General features: G+C 45.4%; 1 protein-coding gene across 1 annotated transcript in view; it reads right to left on the bottom strand.

The window, feature by feature from the left end:
- INTS7 (integrator complex subunit 7) overlaps positions 1 to 25133 on the bottom strand; it is a 159126-nt gene that overhangs the window by 23329 nt on the left and 110664 nt on the right. Inside the window, exon 19 of the mRNA XM_082249275.1 lies at positions 3146 to 3331. Coding sequence (XP_082105401.1) covers positions 3146 to 3331 — 186 coding nt within the window. The remainder of the gene's footprint in view (positions 1 to 3145; positions 3332 to 25133) is intronic.

Below are 25133 nucleotides of genomic sequence, written 5' to 3'. Positions count from 1 at the left end.
AATGACATGCCAAATGTGGCATGTCAGGGGGTTAGGAGTCCTTAAAACGGAAGTTCCACTTTTGGGTGGAACTCCGCTTTAATGAGGTCAGCCGCTGAGGTACTTCCTTCTAACTGTTCCCAAAGGATGATGGCCAAGAAATAATAAAGGAATTTTCAATAGGAGACATTAGAAACAGACATTTAAAAACAAAAAGGTGAACTTAGCCTTTAGGCCTCATGCACACTGCAGCTGATAAACTCAAGTTTTTGTGGGTTTGGGCATTTTTTTTTTTTTTTAACAGCCCATAAACTCTCCTCTGTGTTATCCTATGTGTCCATGCACAAATGGATGATTTTTGAAGTTTCAGCAGGGGAGTTTATGGGCTGTTGTCTAAATGCCCTAAAATCGCATTCAAGAGCAGTTCTTGTGACGACAATAAATGCAGAAAATTGCACTTTTATCAGCATTCAGCATTTTTTACATTGCAGAGCTGGATGTAAGCTGGTGTAATTTTTCAAAAAAGCCCAAAAACACTGATGCTGAAAAAACGCTATTAAAAAGGCTGTTAAAAAAAGCGCGCTTTTAAAGCAACAGTTTCCTGCCAGATATCCGAAGCCCAGAAAGACTTTTTTTGAATGTCCTGTGTGCATGGAGCCTTACTCTCACTTCCTGTCCATGTAACAAACACAGGAAGTATTGAGAAATGTCTTCAATTGCAAAACAAATAGCAGCAATAAAGCTGGGGAAGAGTAAAACTGTTTCTTCATATCCTGGTGATGCCATCCTTTTCTTTTCCTGTTGTCACAAGGACAAAAGCAATGGCAAATCCCCAAAAGGGGTGGCAGGCAGTAAAACTTCAACATAGCCTAACCTTACCAAGCCTTACCAAACGCATCCAAAAAAATGTAATAAATAAAACAGGGTTTTACAGGCATGTAATTGAAGGACAACAAGTAATGCAAACCTACCCTGGAAATCATCCATATTATTCACCAAAAGAGGAAGTTTGAATTTTAATGAACTGATAACAGAGACAATTAGAGTAACTGTTTTCATGATGTAATATAAAAGCAGATGAGGTAACAAATGACATCATCCAGCCTCTTTAAAGTGAAAGTAAACCCTCCTCTGCAACTTGCACCTATAGGTAAGCCTATGATAAGGCTTATCTATAGGTACTGAAAATATCTCCTAAACATGTACTGTTTAGGAGATATTTATTTTGCATGAAGCCAGTGACATCACTGGCGCATGCGCTCTGAAGGAACGGCCGCTTATGCCGTTCCTTCAGAGCCCTGTGCCGTGAACATCAACTCCCGCGCGGGAGTGACGTCATCGCATCTTCAGCCAATCAGATGACCGGATGCCGCAAACCAGGAAGAAGGGCGACCAAACATGTCACCCGTGAGAGAGGTGAGCGGGCCGCACGGCGGGGCTTCGTTCTAAGGTAAGTATTTCATAATGAACTAGTTTGCGATGCATACTAGCTCATTATGTGTTTGTCTTTCAGGTGTTTGTTTTTTTTTTTTAAACTATTTTCTGAGGTTTACAACCTCTTTAAAAGGAATCATAGGCACTTTTCAACCCTATATACATATGTGAATGTAATCAGCTTCGTGTCTATTTTTTCAGTATTTGTTAAAAAAGTTTCCATTCGTGGTTTTTAAAGAGGAAGTAAAGCTTCTTCTGTAACTAGAACCTATAGGTAAATCTATGATAATGCTTACCTATAGGTACTGTAAATATCTCCTAAACATACACCATTTTTATATATTTATATTTAGATATTTACTTTGCATGCAGCCAGTGACATCACTGACGCATGCGCTTTTGCCCGTGCCGTTTCTTTAGAGCCCTGTGCCGTGAGCGATGTCTTCGTGGCTCCGACCAATCAGATGGCCGGAGGACGCGAACCCGGAAGGAAGACTGGGTATAGATGGACGTCGTGTGAGCGAGCGGCGCTGCGGGGGCTTCATTTTAAGATAAGTATTTCATAATGAGCTAGTATGCGATGCATACTAGCTCATTATGTCTTTGTCTTTCAGGTTTTAATTTTTTTTACATTTTTTTGGGGGGATGTTTGCAACCTGTAAGTATTTTTAAAGTAAATTTATCGTGGTTTTGAATAATTTCTTTTTATGTGCATTTTAGGCAGGTAAATAAGAAAGGCACAGGGATATTTTGAGACTAGACCTGAAGAGCAGGAGATCAAATAACAAACACAACTAAATGGGTCACAGGACAATTACACATCTCTACCATAACATATATACATTTGAAAGGGTTTTCAGTTACAAAGAGACAGATGAGTAAGCTGACCGTGTTGCCCTTTCCTATTAGTCATTCCTGTAATTGACAAGTATGCTGACCGGATTGTCCAGGTCCAGCCATAGACAGAGCAATTTTCTTTCCTGAAACCACCAGCGGAGTGGCGGGGGAAGCCATGCATGCTGGGAGAACACAGTGATTATTGCTAGCAGCTATAACAGCCGCTAGCAATAATCGCATGTAAAATCCAACAGACTGGTTATACTCAAGTTGAGAGATCGATCAACTTGGGTACATTCAGCCTGTCCATACATGGTTTGAATCAAATCTAAACTGTCTATGGCCGGCTTTAAACATGGCCACTAGAAAGAGAATCTACAAATCCAAATAAGAATAAAACCGCAAAAAAGTAATGCGGCTATAGCCACTGGCAATAATTGCATGCTATAAATCCAATATGCTGGTTGTACCTAAGTCGATTGATGGATCAATTTGGGTGCAATTAACTTGCCCATACATCATAGGAGTGCGCAGGGGGTTTGTCGGGTGTGCCTGGGCACACCCTAATCACCCCGTGCGCCGCAGATTCCCCCTGCTAATATTTCACCAAAGGCCCTTAGCGTAGCTCCTAACAAAAAATTAAAAAAAATTAAAAAACGAACACTGTCCAATGCCCTACTGACACCAAACTCTGCCCTACTGATACCATCCATTGTCCTACTAACACTGTCTATGCTTTAATACATTTGGGGTGCACATCCTAATGCAATAGGCTGCGCACAACTATGCCATACATAGATCGAATCTCCCTGCTGAACAGGCTGAGATTTGAACCATCTATGGCCGGCTTTATTGAACACATCTATATTGCAGTGATGGAAGACAAGACGTTTACCTTATAGTCCTGGCCTGGTTTACTCTGCAGTGTAGAAGAGACATTGAGGCAGACAGACTGAATCTTCCGGAATAGACCAGGTTTGGATCCATGCTGTACCACTCCTTCAACCTTGAGTGCCATCTGCTGGTTGCTCTGTACAGCTATTGGCTCTGTGGGGTTGCGAGGTGATGGAGACAGGGCGAGCTAAACCAAAAGAGAAGACATGTCATATCAAATTTACAGCACAAAGTATTGAACTAGCAGGCTTCACTTTAGGTTTTCATCCTTCTCTTTAAAACTGTTATTTTATCTTTTGGCACTAGGAGTCTGGTGCAGTACTTTTTGGTGCAGGGCATTTGGAATTTGAAAGAGTTGAAACCAAAATGAAGTGCTCCAGAAATCTGACCTGTTCCTAATTGTCAAGCAGGCAATCCACTTACCTCCCTCTTTATACCTGTATCCAAATGCTTTAAGTGATATTAAAAGCTTTAAAAAAACAAAAAGGTCTTCCAGTTTCTGCTTCCCCCAGCACCTCCCCTCCCCACTAAATATTTACTTGGCTCTTCTTTCGATCCAGCGCTAAACCAGACAGCAACACTGCTGCTCTCACTCTCCTTAAAGGCACACAGGCAGCAGCCGGTGCCAATGGCTCCTGTGGATGTCTATCAAATCCAGTGAGGAGGGAGTGGGGCTGAGCCACACTGTGTCTATGGACAGACAGACAGACCAGCTCAGAAGCAAGCCCATATGTTTGTAAGTGATTGCTATGGGAGGAAGATGGAGATGAGGAGGAGTGGACAGCACTGGTGGAAGACTTCAGAGTGACTTTTGGGGCCGCTCTGTGCAAAGCTTTTGTACAGGTTGCATTAACTTTCTTTGTTAGGCTCTCTTTTATTTTCACCTGGTGACTCTGCCAGCAAGTCTGTTTTTCAAAAGGGTAATCGGTCAAGACAAAGCAGCAGTTACAGCAATCATTCTCAACACAGAAGAACCCTTGAAACAACTTCCCAATCTCAGGTAACCCTGACTAAAAATGACTATATCTACAACTCATGATACAGTCAGTGGGAAGAATGTTCCTTACACTTTTGGTCATTGGGAAGAATGCGGCTATACCCACTATCAAGTAAATATAGGAGGAGTCCCCTGTAGTGCATTAGCACACCTTCCCAGCAAGGAGTGTTGTCTCCAAGGGTTGGAAAGGCTGGATTCACCCCTTTTTTATGGATAGTGTAGGACCCACTGATAATGGGGTACTTTGACGTAGTGGTGGGCTTGAGCACGATATGGCCATATGGTGGGACTAAATCCCCATTTTTATTTATGGATTGTCTCCATATTTGATAGTCATTTCTTTTGCATGTGTGCGCTATTCTTTTTTAATATACATGTTGCTTGGTCCATAGCTGCACTGGCTTTAGATATACATGTTCAGGGTTTGCTCCCCCAATTTTTTGCTTGTTCATTGGGAAGAATTACCCCCTTACAGATAGTGAAAAAGATAAGTGGTGTCAGTAGGAACTTATCCGAGAGGAAGAAATTGCTCATTGCTCAAGGGACCCCTAGCAACCTCTGAAGGAACCCCAAGGATCAATGGAACACTGGTTGAGAAACCCTGAGTTAAGTCTGGTACACACTTTAGTTTTTTTTTTTATTGTTCAACCCAGCGGGCTGCACAAAAAAAACTAGAAGAGGTCGGGGGAAACCGCTGTACTAAATGCAGCCACCGCATCGAATGATTGGTAAGCTACAATATATTACATTTTTGGTTCAGGTTTAATATTGCTTTTAAGGGATTTAGCAGAGAATATGCAGAATATGGGGCCAGGCTATTTCCTTCAGAAGAAGAGTATTGCTTTAACACATTTCACATTTTTACCAAGACAATAGGGCAAAGTTATGTCTCCTACTAGAATGTATTTTTTGCAAGCAACATTCACTGTATATAGTTTCCCTATAAATGAGATTTTTTTACCACTTTCTGCATTCTGGAGAGAACATATTAATGGGACAGAATTACCATTGTTTTTTTCTCATTTTAACAGGTACAAACGTCTTCCTTCACACACTTTTTATTGAAGTAGACTGATCATTTAAATATTCACCCCCTTTGAATCAATGTACACGCCCCTCATATGATCTCTGTATACTAGGAGCATTTTGCACATTTCATTATACTAGACACTGTTGATATTCTGGCTTTTTTTTTTTTTTTTGCTATACAGACCATTATTGGGGGACTTGCAGTAAGATGGCAGAAGCACAAGCAATGTGTAACAGTGCCAAGTAAGCAACTTGTCCTGCATATGTAATGAGCAATAATGGATGCCCCAATTTCCACATATAAATTCTGAGATTTTAACACATTTGATTCTTCACATCACTAATAATAAATAAAAAGAATGCAGTTTCTTTTTAAGCAGAACAGCATCTCTTCCACTTCTACATGTGGTTCTAAAGGCCCAAGGTTTTTTGCCTTCATGCATTCTATGCATGAAGGTAACAAAAAACGTCCTCTGTGCTGTAGTCCCCTCAAAAACTTACCTGAGCCCCACCTTGATCCTGTGATGTGCACGAGAGCCGCGGCTCTCCCTGGTCATTGGCTGAGACAGCAGTGGGAGCCATTGGTTCCTGCTGCTGTCAATCACAGTCAGTGAGCCAATGAGGAGAAGGAGGGGGCGGAGTTGAGTCGCGGCTGTGTGTGTGATACACAAAGCAGCGGGGCTGGGGAATGAGCCTGCTTGGGTGCCCCCTTGCAGGCTGTTTGCTCTGGGGACACTTGGCAGGAGGGAGGGGCCAGGAGCACCAGGGTGGGACCCCGAGAAGAGGAGAATTGGGGCTGCTCTATGCAAAACCACTAAACAGAGCAGTGAGTATAACATGTTTGTTATTTTAAAAACAAATAGAAAGCCTTTATTATCACTTTAAATTTGTCGAATTAAAGAAAACGAAAAAATAACTGTTGACCAAGAGGTTTTCTCTCATAAAACCACCAATGCTGATGGTATGTGTACATGATTTTTAGTGCTATAGAACGGCTTTGAATACCAAATTAGAATAACAAATTAGTCCTAGGTGTGAAATTCAGCTTGATCTTTTTATGGCTTCATTTGCTTAACATCCATATTTACTATACAATACAAATGGGTAAAAAATGTACTTGTGTACAGTCTAAATATTATGCACGTGGAGTGAACCTACTATGTGCTATATCAGTGTATCTACAACCCAAGGATTGGAACAATCCAGAAGAACGTATTTTGTGCCTCCTTCTGATCTAGTTTTCATTGTTATGGGAACTCAAATTTCTGTGACGTAATAAAAGTTTATTTTTACTGGTCACTGAGGCAACAATATTTTAGGCCTCATGCACACTGGGTTGTTTAGCTCATGTGCGTAAAATGGTGCAACCAGGAAGCACCAATGCAGCATCCAGGCCCACTGCCAGCAGCCTGCCAAAACAGACAGGCTGCAATACGTAGTGGCTAGACACTGTACTGAGAGTTACTTGCCTTTAGGGCCGTATACGTTCAGGGACATACGCCAGGATGCAGGAATTTTGGGTACCAGGAATGCATCCCTGAACGCATACGGCCCTAAAAGTAAGAGACACTCAGTACAATGTCCAGCCGTACGAATTTGATTTTTTTCAGGCTACTGGCAGCGGGGCAGGATGCAGTGATAAAAAAATCAGGCTCCAGTGAAACTAAAGGCAAAAAGAAACAAAAAAAGGGGCGCACCGACCTAGCGCATTATCCTCAAAAAGGCTTTATTGTACAACATATAAAAAATGGCTACTCACAAAGGTAGAAAATAGTCATATCAAGCTCAGATGAGTGGCTCTGAGGAAGAGGCTGAGCCTCGAAACGCGTCAGCCGTCATCGTAACCGGTTGCCGACCGCCGCACGACTATATACTGCGGCGGTCAGCCCCGGCCAGGCAGAGTGACGTAGCGGTACGTCACTAGCCTTCGCCGCTCTGGCGCGCGCGCGCGCGCACCCGCGGTCCCGCCGATGACTCGATTGGGTTCAGAACCGATCAGTCATCAGGTCCAGGCCAATCATTTTTGGTCTGGACCTGTTGATCGGTCCTGCCCAATCAGATCTCCCTCTAAGCCTGTGAAATGTAAACACAGGCTTAGAGGAGATGTGCCCTCCCCTCCCAACGGTCTTTTCGGATCCAGCGTGAGAGGAGAGCACATCTAATTGTAAGTACAGCACCAAGCACGTACATACACACTTAGATAGGCACATTTCACCCCCGATCGCCCCCCCAATTAACCCCTACAGCACCTGACACAACACACACTATATACAGCATATAGCATATACCTATATACCTGTATAAGTGTGATTTGTGAACAGGTGTAGCCCTTGCGACCCCCCCTTTTCCACTCAAATTACCCCCCACCCCCCCCTAATAAAGATTTAACCCACTGATCTCCCCTGACCCCCCCCTGATCACCGCCGTTAACCCCTACACCCTCTGTCACATCAGCACTAATACAAACGCAATATACGGTGTTATTGTATTTTTGTATTAGTGTGATTGTGATCAGAATTAGCGCAGGCGACTAAGTTTCTGTCCCAAGAAGGTTTAGGGTCCCCGCCACCCGCCCAATAAAGATTTAAGGCCCTGACCCCCCCCTGATCACCCCTACACCCCCTGCCATAACACACACCGTATACAGTATATAGCATTTTGCTATATACCCGTATAAGTGTGATTTGTGGTCAGGTCTAGCGCTTGCGACCCCCTTTTTTCCACTTGAATTACCCGCCACCCCCCCCTAATAAAGATTTGAGCCCCTGATCTCCCCTGACCCCCCCCCTGATCACCGCTAGTTAACCCCTACACCCTCTGTCACATCAGCACTAATACAAACGTAATATACTGTGTTTTTGTATTTTTGTATTAGTGTGATTGTGATCAGAATTAGCGCAGGCGACTAAGTTTGTGTCCCAAGGAGGTTTAGGGTCCCCGCCACCCGCCCAATAAAGATTTAATCCCCTGATCCCCCCCTGATCACCCCTACACCCCCTGCCACAACGCACACTGTATACAGTATATAGCATTTTCTATATACCCGTATAAGTGTGACTTGTGACCAGGTTTAGCGCTTGCCACCGTTCCTTTTATCCTTAGGATACCCGCCAGTCCCTTCCAATAAAGATTTAAACCCCTGATCCCCCCCTGATCACATCCCGTTAACCCCTACACCCTCTGTCACATTAGCACTAATACACACATAATATACTGTTTTTACTGTATTTTGTATTGGTGTCATTGTGACTTGAGGTTGCGCTAGCTAGCTAGTTTCTTTCCCAAAGGAGGTTTAGGGTCCCCGCCACCCCCCCCCAGATCCCCGGCGCATAGTTTAGAAGTAACCCCTTGATCACCACACACGCACGCACGCACCTACACTTCCATTTCTAGTATAGCGTTTGAACAGATCAATATCTGATCTGATCAGAGCTATACTAGCGCCCCCATAGTTTAGGGTTCCCAAAACGCGGTGTTTGCACGATCAGCACTGATTCCGGCCAGCACCTGCGTTTAACCCTTTCACCCAGGTAAGTGTAGTAATCAATAGATTACTGTCACTTACAAAAAACACAAGACACAAAACCGCTGTGTTAGCAGAGTCAGGCCTGATCCCTGCTAGCATTAGCAGTTTTTTTGGTAGCGCTTGAAATAGTCTTCGACAACCAGGTGCTTTTATTACCTGTGAGTCGCATCACTGTACGGGTAAATTTAGTTACCAAAATGTCTAAACGTTCGTACAGTGATGAAGCTATTTACAGTATGATGACCATGTCAGGTGAGAGCGATGGGGAAGCCTCACCGGCAGAATCAGGGTCAGTATACGAACCAGATGACAGCAGCGGCTCCCTGACAGACAGCTCCGACGACAGATGGGTCCCTGTTAGACCCAGGCGTACCCGACCCCATTCTGGTGTTGTTGAAATGCAGGAATCGCAGGGTGCTCGTATGGAGCAGAGTGTGGGTACTAGTGCCGCTCATCCTTCTGGCGACCTGGCAAGCGCCAGCGGCCTAGTACAACCTGGACCTAGTACAACCAGCACTGCAGTAAGACCTGGTGACGTGGCGAGTCCCCTAAGTGCAGTTGAAGCTGGTGCGGTGGCTAGCACAAGTAGTGGCCCGCAGCCACCGCGTATTCGAAGACAGGCCCGTAGAGCCCATAGTGCCCTCCCTGATGCGCTGGCATATCCCAATTGGCAACCCACTGATTCTACAGCGCCAGTACTTCCCCCATTCACCGCCCAACCTGGAATCCACGTGGAGACAGCTGGTTTTACGCCCCTGAACTTTTTTGAGCTGTTCTTCACGGAAGATCTTTTCAGATCTATTGTGGATCAATCAAATTTATATGCTCAACAATTTATCGCCGCCAACCCAAATTCGCACCTTGCCAGACGATTCGGCTGGAATCCTATAACGGTTTCCGAATTTAAGATCTTTCTGGGCCTTTCCCTCCACATGGGCATAACTAAACAAAGTGAATTGCGGCTATATTGGTCCACTAGCCCAGCTCACCATATGCGCATGTACTCTGCCTCCATGTCCAGGGGGAGATACGAGCAAATTCTGCGATTTATGCATTTCAGCGACAATGAAATCTGTCGTCCTCGGGGAGACCCTGCATACGATCGGCTCCACAAAATTCGGCCCCTCATAGACCACTTCAATCAGCGGTTTGCAGCCTTGTTTACCCCCGAACAAGTTGTCTGCATTGACGAGTCCCTGATTAAATTTACTGGCCGTCTTGCTATCAAACAGTACCTCCCCAGCAAGCGTGCCAGATACGGGGTCAAGTTGTATAAGCTCTGTGACAGGGCCACAGGCTATACAGTTAATTTCCGTGTCTATGAGGGAAAAGATAGCACTGTGGAGCCCCCGAACTGCCCAGACTACATAGGGAGCAGCGGTAAGATTGTTTGGGACTTGGTGTCACCCTTATCCGGAAAGGGGTACCATTTGTACGTGGACAATTTTTACACAAGCGTGCCACTATTTAGTCACCTGCTTGATTTACAAATTGGCGCATGTGGCACCGTGCGACCTAATCGCCGGGGCTTCCCCCAACGGCTTGTAAATTCCCGTCTTAGTCGGGGGGCGAGAGCCTGCTTGAAAACGGACAAATTACTTGCGGTGAAGTGGAAGGATACACGGGATGTTTATGTTCTGTCCTCCCTTCACGCAGACACGACAGTCCAAATCCCTACGGCAACTGGCGTTATGGAGAAACCCCTCTGTGTCCACGAATATAACCTTAACATGGGAGGGGTGGACCTTAACGACCAGCTTTTGGCGCCGTATTTAGTTGCCCGTAAAGCCAGACGCTGGTACAAAAAAGTGTCTGTTTACCTTTTCCAATTGGCTATGCTGAACGCCTTTGTCCTATACAGGGCGTCAGGACGAACTGGACCCTTCCGGGAATTCCAGGAAGCGGTCATCCTTGCCTACCTGTACCCAGGAGGCATGCCTGCCCAACTTCCCCTTCCAGATGCAGTGAGCCGGCTGCATGAGAGGCATTTTCCTTATGCCCTCCCGAGTACCCCTACCCAAATACGACCCCAAAGACGATGTCGTGTCTGTAGCAGGCGCGGATTTAGGCGTGACACCCGTTATTATTGTCCCAAATGTCCTGACCATCCTGGTCTCTGCATCGGGGAATGTTTTGAGCGCTACCATACACTAGTGGAGTATTAGTGTAGGGTACAGCACGACACAGTGTAGGGCACATAAACACAGGGTCTCGAAGGATGTTGGATGTCCATCGACATTTTGAGAGACCCAAGCTGGAAGAGAAGATCGCAGAAGATCGCACTCCCTCCCAAATCAAGAAATAAAGGAACAGTTAGAAAGTAAAATAAAAGGATCCAAAAACTGTTGTGGTGTCAGTAATTTTATATGTCCTTCTACTCCTTCCTACTATACTTTTTTCAATGTCCTTTGTTTGTTTTTTCATTCTTTTGTGACCTGTTTCTCTTGCAGGTAATTGTCGGCTACCACGCATTGATTTTATATATTCTGACACAAACAGCGTTTGCGCTCAGCATATATGGATACCTTTGCTGATAGCAGCTGTGGTGATTTTCTGATTTCAGCACTGCAGTTAAAATCTTATTTTGGTATACGTGGATAGCGCCGTGTATACCCATCATTAAATTCAGTGGGTGGTTGTTTGGGCGGTTAATGATGAGAATCCAAAAACTTTTGTTGTGTCAGTCATTTTATATGTCCTACTCTTCCTAATGTACTTTTTTTTAATGTACTTTGTTTGTTTTTTCATTCTTTTGTGACCTGTTTCTCTTGCAGGTCCCTCGTCGGCTACCATGCATTGATTTTATATATTCTGACACAAACAGTGTTTGCGCTCAGCATATATGGATACCTTTGCTGATAGCAGCTGTGGTGATTTTCTGATTTCAGCACTGCAGTTAAAATCCTATTTTGGTATACGTGGATAGTGTCGTGTATACCCATCATTAAATTCAGTGGGTGGTTGTTTGGGCGGTTAATGATGAGTAATACTACGCATTATTCCTGTGCTGATTTCTGATAGGTTCTCTTTTTTTCCGTTCAGCCCACAGGCTGCATGAAAAAAAAAAACCTATATGCCAAACAAGGACCAGCAATGTACTGGTACGTTGCTGGACTTTGAGTGGTTGTACCAGGATGATGCCTGCAGATTTAGGCATCATCTTGGTATCGTTTTTTACAGCCAGCGGTCGGCTAACATGTAAAAGCAATCCTAGCAGGTAATTGGCCGCTAGACTGCTTTTACATGCAGTGGGAGGGGTCTCCCCCCCCCCCCCACCACCGCCTTCCGCAGCCTTCCGTGGTTTTTCTCGGGCTCTCCTGTCCCACCGGTTAACCCGAGAGTGCAGCCGGTGGTTCAGTTATCTAACCATAGAGCTAATTGAAGATTAGAATGGCTCCAATCATCTCTATGGCCTAAGATGCCGGAGGCTACGAGCATTTCATGACTTCTTTTTCGCCAGAAATAAACAGGGCCATTGGGAAATTGGGAAAGTATTTTATCACACCAATTTTGGCGTGGTCAGATACATTAAGGTCAGAGGAGAGATCTAGAGTATAAAAGACCCCAATTTTTTTAAAAAAGAGTACCTGTCACTACCGATTGCTATCATAGGGGATATCTAAATTCACTGTGATAACAATAAAAATGATTTAAAAAAAAAAAATTAAAGGAAAGGTGTCAAAATAACATAAAAAAGCAAAAAAAAAAAAAAAAAATTGAGCCCCCCCCCTTTCCCCCCGTGCTTGCACGCAATGGCACACGCAAGCGTTGGTCTAGTGTCATATGTAAACCGCAATTTCAGCATGCATGTGAGGTATCGCCGCGATCGCCAGATCGTGTGCAGTAATTTTTGCAGTAGACCTCCTCTGTAAGTCTAAAGTGGTAACCTGTAGAGACTTTTAAAGTTTTTAAAAATGTACGTACGTTGTTGCCGCTGCGCAGGCGTGCGCAATTTTTAAAGCATGTCATGTCAGGTGTCTATGAACTCGGCATAAGATCATCTTTTAAATTTTACCAAAAAAATTGGAATTATATAGTGTATTTGTGCAATAAATTAAAAAAAAATGTATTTTTTTCGCAAAAATTGCGTTTGGAAAATCTGTGCGCAAATACCGTGTGACAAAAAAATTTGCAACATCCCCCATTTTATTCTATAGGGCCTCTGCTTTAAAGAAATATATAATGTTTGGGGGTTCAAAGTAATTTTCTAGTAAAAAAAAAATATTTTTTCATGTAAACAAAAAGGCACAGAAAAGGCTTGGTTTTCAAGTGGTTAGAAGAGTGGGTGATGTGTGGATAAGATTGAGCATAAAATGCCGGGACAGTTCAAACACCCCCCAAATGACCCCTTTTTGAAAAGTAGACACCCAAAGCTATTTGCTGAGAGGCATGGTGAGTCCATGGAATATTTTATATTTTGCTACAAGTGTCGGGAAAATTATTATTTCTTTTTTTTTTGTTGTTTTTTTACAGAAAGTTGTCACTAAATGATATATTGCTCACACATGCCATGTGTATATGTGAAATGACACCCCAAAATACATTCTGCTGCTTCTCCTGAGTACAGGGATACCCCATGTGTGAGACTTTTTGGCAGCGTAGCTGTGTACGCGCCCCCGAAAACCAATCCACATCTTCAGGTTTTCTAATGGCGTAAATTGCTGATTTTACCCCTGACTACCTGTCACAGTTTCAGAGGCCCTGAAATTTCAAGATAGCACAAAACCCCCCCAAATGACCCCATTTTGCAAAGTAGACACTCCAAGCTATTGGCTGAGAAGCATGGTGAGTCCATGGAATAGTTTATATTTTGCCACAAGTTTCGGGAAAATAATTATTTTTTTTTTTTTAACACAAAGTTGTCAGTAAATGATATAATGCTCACGCATGCCATGGGTATATGTGAAATGACACCCCAAAATACATTCTGCTGCTTCTCCTGAGTACAGGGATACCCCATGTGTGAGACTTTTTTGCAGTCTAGCCGAGTACAGGACCCCGAAAACCAACCTCCACTTTCAGGCTTTCCAAGGGCGTAAATTGTTGATTTCACTCCTGACTACCTATCACAGTTTCGGAGGCCCTAAAATTCCAAGATAGCACAAAACCCCCCCAAATGACCCAATTTTGCAAAGTAGACACTCCAATCTATTTGCTGAGAGGCATGGTGAGTATTTTGCAGCTCTCATTTTTTTTGGAAAATGAAGAAAAAACAGGAAAAAATGGATTTTTGTAAGAACTTACCGTAAAATCCTTTTCTCTTAAGCTCATTGACAGACGTAGTCTTCTTGATTCTCAAGAGCTGGGTTATGTTGTCTCCGCAGGAGTAGGACTAGGCAGAATGACAAAACGTTCTGGCTCCACCCTAGGGGGCAGTCCCTGAGGGTATATCCTCCCTCTCTCTGCTACAGGGAATCAGTTCTGTTTAAAGCAGTACAGAGAAATTAACCCAACCCAACTCAATGATAGAGGGGCGGGTACTACGTCTGTCAATGAGCTTAAGAGAAAAGGATTTTACGGTAAGTTCTTACAAAAATCCATTTTTCTCTATCGCTCATTGACAGACGTAGTCTTCTTGATTCTCAAGAGCTGGGACATCCAGAAGCAGTGCCACAAATGAGGGGTGGGATTGACAAAATCAAATCCAATCTAGAAGGCCCAACCGGTGCCAAACTAGAAGTTTTAAAGGCTCATTATAAACAAAGAATGAGGCTAAAGAAAAAATTTTCCAACGGAAAAAAACCCTCGAGGTAGACCACTGGTCTCCTCAAATTGCGGCCTGCAAAACCTTGCGGCCAAATGAGGCATCAGACGATGCCATTACATCAACTTTATAATGTTTAGAGAAGGTATGCACCGACGACCAGGTAGCCGCCTTGCACACCTGGACCACTGACGCCTGATGGCGAAAGGCCCATGACGCACTAAGTGCCCGAGTGGAGTGCGCCTTAACAGGGAACGGGGGCTCCCGACCCTTAATAGAATAAGCCTGCACTACCGTCTGTCTGATCCATCTGGAAATGGTCGCGGCAGATGCAGGCAACCCCTTTTTGGGTCCATCTGGGATCACAAAAAGTGAATCCGTCTTGCGAAACGAGTCTGTCGTTTTCAAGTATACCCTGATCGCCCGGACCACATCCAAGGAGTGCAAAGCAAATTCCCGAGGATGACTGGGCTTAGGACACAGGGAAGGTAATACAATTTCTTCATTCAGATGAAATTCTGAAACCACTTTTGGTAGGAAGGATGGATTCGGACGAAGAACCACCTTATCTCTATGAACCACCAGATATGGTGAACGACAAGATAATGCGGCCAGTTCTGACACCCTGCGTGCAGAAGTAATAGCCACCAAGAAGGCCACCTTCTGGGACAACGTGGGTAGAGGAATCTCCCTAATATCTTCAAAGGGAGGTTTCTGAAGAACCGACAACACTAAATTAAGATCCCAGGGGGGTAACGGCGCGTGCACTGGCGGAGCCAGATGTCGCACCCCCTGGATGAAATTCCGCACCAAGGAATGAGTAGCCAAAGGCTTCTGAAAGAAGATGGCTAATGCTGAGACCTGACCCTTGATAGTACTCAAAGCCAGTTTCTGCTCAACCCCTTGTTGCAGAAAAGCCAATATTCGACTAATCGAATAAGACCGAGGACGGAACCCCAAAGGTTCACACCATGCAATGTAGGACTTCCATGTGCGATGATAAATCTTTCTGGAAGTCGCTTTCCTTGCTTCAACTAGAGTAGGAATAACTGAAGCTGACAAACCTTTGTCCTTCAGCACCTGGGTCTCAATAGCCAGGCCGTTAAAGCCAGCGATCGTAAAGCAGGATGGAAGATCGGTCCCTGAGACAGTAGATCCTCTCTGAGAGGAAGTCTCCATGGGACGTCCACCACCAGTCTGACCATGTCGGCGTACCAAGCTCGACGAGGCCAGTCCGGAGCTACCAGGATTACTGGGATTCCTTCCTCCTCTACCCTGCGAAGAAGTCTTGGCAGTAACGCGAGAGGAGGGAAGGCATACATTAGCTGGTATTGCCCCCACGGGGCGATCAGTGCGTCTGCGGTTTCTGCTAGAGGATCGCGGGAGCGAGCCACGAATCTCTGAACTTTCCTGTTGAATCGTGATGCCAACAGATCCACATCCCGGGTGCCCCACCGTAGGCACAACTGGTGGAAAACGTCTGGATGGAGGGACCATTCCCCCTGATCCAGGGTCTGACGGCTGAGATAATCTGCCTGCCAATTCTCCACCCCCGGAATGAACACCGCAGAGATTGCTGGAACAAATCGTTCCGCCCAGCGAAGAATGCAAGCCACTTCTTTGGCCGCTCGGACACTCTTGGTGCCCCCCTGGTGATTGACATAAGCCACGGCCGTGGCATTGTCCGACTGGATCCGAACCGGGCTGCCCTGGAGCTGCTCGGTCCAGTGAATCAGACAAAGTCTGATCGCTCTCAGTTCCAATACATTTATCGGTAACCTGGATTCTTCCGGGGACCAAAGTCCCTGGACAGATAACTGACCGAGAATTCCTCCCCATCCGGATAGACTGGCATCCGTGGTCACTATCGTCCAATATATTGGCAGAAATGACTTTCCCTGGCTGAGCATTGGAGACCGAAGCCACCAGACCAGAGACTCTCTGGTCTGTTTGCTCAATCGGATCTGATTGTCCAGGGATTCCGGATTCCGATTCCATCTGAGAAGAATCTCTTGCTGAAGAATTCGGGTATGGGACTGGGCAAATGGGACTGCTTCGAACGAAGCCACCATCAACCCAGAACCCTCATGCAAGTCCGAAGGGAAGACCAGCTGTTGGACAGTAACAACTGGACTGCTGATTGAATCTTTCGGAGTTTCCCTACCGGAAGAAAAACTCTTGTCCTGTCTAGAATTAGACCCAGATATTCGAGCCTCTGGGTGGGAACCAGAAAAGACTTTTGCTGGTTCACCAGCCACCCGAATTCCTGCAAAGAAATCATAGTAATTTCTATGTTTTGTAGCAAGGTCTGAGGACTCTGCATGAAGCAGAAGATCGTCTAGGTAACCTAGAATCGATATACCTCTTTGGCGCAGAAGTGCCAACATTGGGGCCAACACTTTTGTGAAGACCCGCGGAGCCGTGGCGAGACCGAAAGGTAACGCCACAAACTGATAGTGGTTCTCCTCTACGGGAAAGCGTAGAAAACGCTGATGTCCTGCGAAAATGGGAATGTGAAGATAGGCGTCCTTGATGTCTATGGACGCTAGGACATCCCCTGGATGCAGGAAGGCTGCTACCGTGCGAATGGACTCCATTCTGAATCTTCTTATGTTGACGAAAGAATTGAGTGCTCTTAAGTCCAGAATTGGACGCACTTTGCCCTCTTTCCTGGGTATTGTAAACAGGTTTGAATAAAACCCTTGAAACCGTTCTGTCCAAGGAACGTGGACTACCACTCCTTGTTGTAGTAGATCTGTGACTGCTCTCCGCAGATCTTCTAGACGATCCGGAGAAAGTCGGATATTGGAAGGGAAGAATCGCGCCGGTGGGAGAGATCGAAACTCGATCTTGTACCCTGACTTTATGACTTCGCAAACCCATTTGTCCGGGATTCTGGAAAGCCATGGATCCGGGAACCGGCGAAGACGTCCCCCCACCCCAGTTATGGGTGGGGGCGCACCTTCAGGCTTTGGATGGTTTATCTTCAGGTCTGGAGGGGGCGGGCTTTTGCTTGCCCGACCAACGACCCCTGACGCCTCCTGTAGGAACCTTGGAGGACTTAGTTTTTTCACCCGCTGGACGAAAAAACCTCTTGTGAGCAGAAAAAGAAGGCCCTCGTCTTTGACGAGTTCCTCTACCTTTAAAATTTTGCGGTAAAAAGGTGCTTTTTCCACCGGTGAGATCCTTAATGATCTCATCTAAGTTGGCTCCAAATAGACGTTCTCCTGAAAAGGGGATATTAGCCAATGCTTTTTTGGAACCTTGGTCGGCTATCCAACCTTTTAGCCACAGTGTACGCCTGAGAACCACTGCTGAGATTGATGCTCGCGCCATTAATGGAGTGGCGTCTAACGCCGCATCACATACAAACTGTAACCCCTGTATCATCTGTTCCAACAAATCTGATACCGCCTGAGGGACTTCTTCTAAGTCCCGGCGTAACCACTTGGTCCATTCAGTTACAGCCTGCGAAACCAGACCAATAGCAATTATTGGCCTGAAAGCTGATCCAATCAAGGAAAACATGGTGCGAGACATAGCTTCTATCTTGCGATCCACTGGATCTTTAAAAGACGGAGCGTCTTCTAAAGGAATAACCGTGGCTTTATTCAATCTAGCAATTGGTGAATCCACCACAGGTGGTTCTGTCCATTTCTTAATAAGGGTTTCCTCAAACGGATAACGCCTGTCAATGCGTTTGGAAATATTAAAAGTGCGTTTTGGCAGACGCCATTCTTCATCGATTGGATTGCCAAAACATTTGGGCAATGGAAAAACCTTTGCCACTTTGATGCGCTTTTTAGTCCCAAAAGGGATCTCAGTTTCAGCTATTTCTGATGGAATACCCTGTAACCTTAAAGTCTCTTGAACAGATACAATGAGTGCGTTTACCAACGCTTCCTCTCGGGCTATGGCAGATGCCGAAACATCCTCCTCACTGTCTGAAAAGACAGGACCCGAGACACCAATACCAGATGAAGTACCTGCAACTGCAGAGATAGGCTCAGAGTCTGAATCCGAGGTTTCAGATAATAAGGGGTTAGGCGGGGGTCGCTTTCTTGCGCCCTGTCCCTGACAAGCCACTTCCACCCGGGACACAAAAGTTTCCATAATGGCTGACAAAGATTCAATTGTCAATGGGGTGCTGGAGGATCCCGCAGACCCCTCGAGGGGATCCGGAGGAGATACATGAGTGGCAGGGTCCATGTTAATACAGGACACTTTTGCCAGCAATAAACAAAAAAACTTTTTTTTTTTTTTTTTGTGTGTCTCCCCCTAGCGCAATAGCGCCCCTCAGAGTACCTGCTTCTCGATCCCAGAGAGAGAGAGAGGGACCCCCAAGGCTCACCAACCGATGCAGTGCAGTTTCCAACAAACTGCAGCCAGCGTCTGTCTTACACAGACTGGAAGGAGCTGTTTGCTTTTTCCCGGGCAGAAGGCGTGGCTCCGCCCCCTGTGTACGCCTTTCGGCGTTCCCAGCCCTCAACGAGGAAGCTGGGCTCACAAAACATGGCCGCCCCCATAGAAGAGACATAAGACTCCAAAAACATGGCGGCCGGCGTGACCTGAGGACATACATGCATTCGGTCTACGGAAAATGGCGGCGGACCGCCGATATCGTCTTCCCAGCACATCCACCTGCACTCTGCTGAGAGGTGACATATGGATCTACAGAGATACACTGCACATAAGGTAGGATTATACCTCCTATGTTTGCTGTAATGTTACAGTCTGCTGGGTAGAGTGTTAGCTCTTGAACCAAGTCCACTTCCCACAAACACATGCTGTATTACAAGGGGGACTTGTAAGTGTCAGATATATACTGACCATATATGGAGGGGCCCATAATATATACTGCCTCATAAATGAGGAAAAAAGGGAACGTTTTACTCACCATACCGAACCGACAGGCACCCTCTCTTCATATACCCTCTCCACCGAGGTGGGGGTTTGTGGACGCCTCGACTCTCTGGTCCTGGCGTCCAAGCGAGCTTTTAACTCGCAAAGTCAGTCCCTTTACTGGGACTCCGTCGCGGCCGACTCAGCGCACTGGTCTGCACGCGCTTTTAGGCAGAAACCGGGGTGACCACTGGATCTCACATCCAGCCCGTCGCCCGGCCCCGCATACTTACTTGAATATGTCGCGGCCGACCAAGCGCAATGCCTGGTCTGCACGCGCTCGTAGGCCGGCTGGGGTGACCACAAGTGTCGCCCAGTCCGGCATTTTTGCTTGAAGATCTCACAGGAAAAAAACACTGGAGAAAACTACCTAAAAAAATGTCTTTTTCTTAAAGAAAAAAAGTCTTGCCAGGACCAAAAGATCCCAGCAAGGAACTTAGGTCCTTACTCCTGACTAGACAGAAAAAAACTGATTCCCTGTAGCAGAGAGAGGGAGGATATACCCTCAGGGACTGCCCCCTAGGGTGGAGCCAGAACGTTTTGTCATTCTGCCTAGTCCTACTCCTGCGGAGACAACATAACCCAGCTCTTGAGAATCAAGAAGACTACGTCTGTCAATGAGCGATAGAGAAATGCATTTTTTTTCCTCTTTTTTCAATTTCCAAAACTTTGTGACAAAAAGTGAGATCTGCAAAACACTCAACATGCCTCTCTGCAAATAGCTCAGGGTGTCTACTTTCCAAAATGGGGTCATTTGGGGGGGTTTTGTGCTATCTTGGAATTTTAGGGCCTCCGAAACTGTGATAGGTAGTCAGGAGTGAAATCAACAATTTACGCCCTTGGAAAGCCTGAAAGTGGAGGTTGGTTTTCGGGGTCCTGTACTCGGCTAGACTGCAAAAAAGTCTCACACATGGGGTATCCCTGTACTCAGGAGAAGCAGCAGAATGTATTTTGGGGTGTCATTTCACATATACCCATGGCATGTGTGAGCAATATATCATTTACTGACAGCTTTGTGTAAAAAAAAAATAAATATATATATATATATATATTTCCCGGAACTTGTGGCAAAATATAAAATATTCCATGGACTCACCATGCCTCTCAGCAAACAGCTTGGGGTGTCTACTTTCCAAAATGGGGTCATTTGGGGGGGTTTTGTGCTATCTTGGAATTTTAGGGCCTCCGAAACTGTGATAGGTAGTCAGGAGTGAAATCAACAATTTACGCCTTTGGAAAGCCTGAAAGTGGAGGTTGGTTTTCGGGGTCCTGTACTCGGCTAGACTGCAAAAAAGTCTCACACATGGGGTATCCCTGTACTCAGGAGAAGCAGCAGAATGTATTTTGGGGTGTCATTTCACATATACACATGGCATGTGTGAGCAATATATCATTTACTGACAGCTTTGTGTAAAAAAAAAAAAAATATATATATATATATATATTTCCCGGAACTTGTGGCAAAATATAAAATATTCCATGGACTCACCATGCCTCTCAGCAAACAGCTTGGGGTGTCTACTTTCCAAAATGGGGTCATTTGGGGGGGTTTTGTGCTATCTTGGAATTTTAGGGCCTCCGAAACTGTGATAGGTAGTCAGGAGTGAAATCAACAATTTACGCCCTTGGAAAGCCTGAAAGTGGAGGTTGGTTTTCGGGGTCCTGTACTCGGCTAGACTGCAAAAAAGTCTCACACATGGGGTATCCCTGTACTCAGGAGAAGCAGCAGAATGTATTTTGGGGTGTCATTTCACATATACCCATGGCATGTGTGAGCAATATATCATTTACTGACAGCTTTGTGTAAAAAAAAAAAAAAAATATATATATATATATATTTCCCGGAACTTGTGGCAAAATATAAAATATTCCATGGACTCACCATGCCTCTCGGCAAATAGCTTGGGGTGTCTACTTTCCAAAATGGGGTCATTTGGGGGGGTTTTGTGCTATCTTGGAATTTTAGGGCCTCCGAAACTGCGACAGGTAGTGCAGAGGTGACATGAACAATTTACGCCATTAGAAAACCTGAGAGTGTTGATTGGTTTTCGCGGTCCTGTACACAGCTAGGCTCCCAAAAAGTCTCACACATGGGGCATCCCCATACTCAGGAGGAGCGGCAGAATGTATTTTGGGGTGTCATTCCACATATACCCATGTCATGTGTGAGAAATTTATCTTTTAGTGACAACGTTGTGTAAAAAAAAAAAATTAAAAAAAAAAATTGTAATTTTCCCGAAACTTGTGGCAAAATATAAAATATTCCATGGACTCACCATGCCTCTCAGCAAACAGCTTGGGGTGTCTACTTTCCAAAATGGGGTCATTTGGGGGGGTTTTGTGGTATCTTGACATTTCAGGGCCTCCTAAACCGTTATAGGTAGTGAGAAAATGCAATGAAAAATGTACGCCCTTTGAAATTCTGATGGTGGTGATTTGTTTTCCGGCTCCCGTACACAGCTACGCTCCCAAAAAGTCTCACATATGTGGTATCCCTGTACTCAGGAGAAGCAGCAGAATATATTTTGGGGTGTAATTACACATATACCCATGGCATGTGTGAGCAATATATCATTTCAATGACAACTTTGTGTAAAAAAAAAAAAAAAAATTTTTTTAGTCATTTTTCAAACCCCTGTGACAAAAAAATAAAATATTCAATGAGCTTAACATGCCTCTCAGAACATTCCTTAGGATGTCTACTTTCCAAAAAGTGGTAGTTTGGGGGGGTTTTGTACTGCCCCGCCATTTTAGCACTTCATGAAATGAGATAGGCAGTCAGAAATTAAAGCTTCGTAAATTTCAGTATTTACACCATAGTTTGTAGACGCTATAACTTTTGCGCAAACCAATAAAAATACGCTCATTGATTTTTTTTTTGTCAAAGACATGTAGCTAAATATATTTTGGCCAAAAAAAATGACATAAATTGAGTATATTGGATATTTTTTAAAAGACAAAGTTGAAAATGTCATTTTTTTGCAAAATTTTCGCTCTTTTTTTATTAATATCGCAAAAAATAAAAAGCGCAGAGGTGATCAAATGCCACCAAAAGAAAGCTCTGTTTGTGGGAAAAAAAGGACGTAAATTTCGTTTAGGTACAGCATTGCATGACCGAGCAATTATCAGTTAAAGTCACGAAGTGCCAAGTTGAAAAAAGGGGTCTGGTCCTTTAGCAGCCAAATCCTCCGGGGCTTAAGTGGTTAATAGGAATATGGACTAATACATGAACTACTCCTGACACTCGAGTGACTGAGCTTGATATGACTATTTTCTACCTTTGTTTGTGAGTAGCCATTTTTTACATGTTGTACAATAAAGCCTTATTGAGGATAATGCGCTAGGTCGGTGCGCCCTTTTTGTTTCTTTTTGCCTATAGTACCGTTGGACTACCCCAGTCCTTTTGTGGCCAGCAAGAATCTAGCCTTCCGAGATGCCTTATGTGACTCCCATGGCAAGTGTGGTCGGGGAGCTTGGATTCTAAGCGCAGGAGAAAGGTGTTATCACCGTATTGTTTTGGTCCAGTGAAACTAAATCAGAGAGCGGCACAGAAGAGGCTTTTCAGACTTATAAAGGTGATAGCATATAGTATTTACTTTTAGGCAGCATTAAAGTGCATCTCTCGTCTGTTGGCATGCAAGAAATCCAGTGAGCTCCTAACTTCCTGTAGTGAGGCGACAACCTTGCCTCTGCTGCAGTCAAATCCCAAGCAGTGGTGTCAGCCCTGCCTGAGTTCTTCCCTGCTGGACTACAGAACAAATGCCTCTGCCCATCTCCATGGCATAAAGGGAAGGAGTTCTGTAGTCCAGCAAGGAAGAACTTTGGCAGGGCTGACCACTCTAGTTTGGATTTTAGAGCAGCGGTGGCAGTTCCCTACAGGAAGTTAGACGCAACCGGGATTTCTGGTAGTATCAACAGGTATTTTTCTATATATGCAGGGTACTGAATTTTTTTGCTCAGAAATACACTTTTAAGTTTAAGTACAGGTCCACTTTAACTACGGTGTCTCTACCTGTCTGTCGGTTACAATTTTCAGATTGTTAGAATCAGATTTAAAAAAAATCTAATAGAGCTGTTAGGTAAGGTTTGGAGTTGGTCCCCGTAGCACACATTACTGTCCAGAACATTTTGTTTTCCACAGTCTCTTGTTTTTTGCATGAGCAGCAAATTTGAAAGCAACCATCTGCTTGAATCTTCTTGTGTTATGTGAAGGGAAAATAAAGTGGGTTATTTATATGCTTATTAAAACCACCATTATATTTTGTAACATTCCTGTATTTTGTTCCAGGCATACATACCAGGTGCACCTTTCTGTTATATATTAAAAAAAAACGAAAACTGTTCCTGCCCAGCTGCTGTTCGAATGTTTACGAACATAACTATGCCCCACTACTGACGACGATCCGAAAAAACCTGACCGACTGGACTAAGCTATCTGTGACGTGGATTGGTAGAGTGAACGTACTTAAGATGAATATCTTACCCCGCATCCTGTTTTATTTTCAGATGCTACCTGTGCGCCTGCCCAGGTCCTTTTTCTTGAGCCTCAACAGCTTGTTCATACGCTTCATCTGGGATGGTAAGCAGCCCCGACTGGCTTTCAAGAGTATGCAACGTCCTAAACGTACGGGCGGCTTGGGGATCCCGGCGGTTCGTAGGTACTATGAGGCGGTTGCGTTGCAACGCGTCCTCGACTGGCACCACCATGTTAGGGGCAAGCGCTGGGTCCCCATGGAGAAATTCATGGCGGGCAGGAACTTGTCCCATGCGCCATGGTTGTTGCCGCCCGACAGAGGGCTCTCGCCCCTGGCGTCCCCGGCCACCACGCATACCCTACAGGTGTGGGATGAGGTTAATGGGCGCCTCCAGTTGTCCACTCGCATCTCCCCGCTGGCTCCCCTGGGGGGCTACACTTGGTTCCCGCCTGGGGAGGATGTATCCTTCTTCGGGACCTGGGCGCTCGGTGGGGAGATCCGCTGCGGCAGGTTTGTCCAGGAGGGGTCCATTGTGTCGTTGCCTGAACTAAGAGAGCGTTATGGACGCTTCCCTATGGACTTCTGGAGGTATAACCAACTCATTCACTTCCTGCGCCCCCTTTTGGGCGAGGTGCGCTCTCCGACCCAGATGTCGTCGTATGAAAAATTGTGCATATCTAAAGACCCGATCCCTCATGCCATTGCGCTGCTTTATCAACTTCTGCAATCGGGCGGTCCTGTCCCGAGGCCGTCGTTTGTTAGGGAGTGGGAGAGGGACCTGCAGCACACTTTCACGGACCAGCAGCTGGACCACGTGTACCAGCTGACGCACTCCAGCACAGTAGACACTAGAATGCAGGAAAATGGGTATAAGTTGCTCACCCGCTGGTATCGAGTTCCCTCGAGGCTCGCACAGATCTACCCGGGCCAGTCAGACCGCTGTTGGAGGGGCTGTGGGGAGCGGGGCTCCTACCTACACATTTGGTGGGAATGCCCGCTCCTGCGTCCCTTCTGGCTGGATATCCGGCCCCAGATAGCTGCGATCCTGGATGTGGACGTCCCGGACGACCCGAAGCATTTCTTGCTTCACCTTCCCTCCGTCCCCCTGTCGCAGTACAGAAGGAGTGTTTTGCCACACCTTCTGAACGCGGCGCGCCGCTTGGTACCGATTTATTGGAAACAATCGGCGGTGCCAACCCGCGCATCCTGGGTAAAGTTGGTGAATGATATCATGTCGGCGGAGGAATGGATGGCCAAATGTAAAGACAGATATGATAAGTTTTACGCTAAGTGGGCGCTCTGGATACATTATACTACCCCTGACCCATAGAGACCCCTAGCCCAGTTGCATCTGCC

Source organism: Pelophylax lessonae, assembly GCF_965119305.1.
Source record: "Pelophylax lessonae genome assembly, chromosome: 3".
Lineage (NCBI taxonomy): Eukaryota > Metazoa > Chordata > Amphibia > Anura > Ranidae > Pelophylax > Pelophylax lessonae.
The sequence above is the reverse complement of the archived record's forward strand: the minus strand, read 5'-3'. Positions and strand labels throughout refer to the sequence as shown.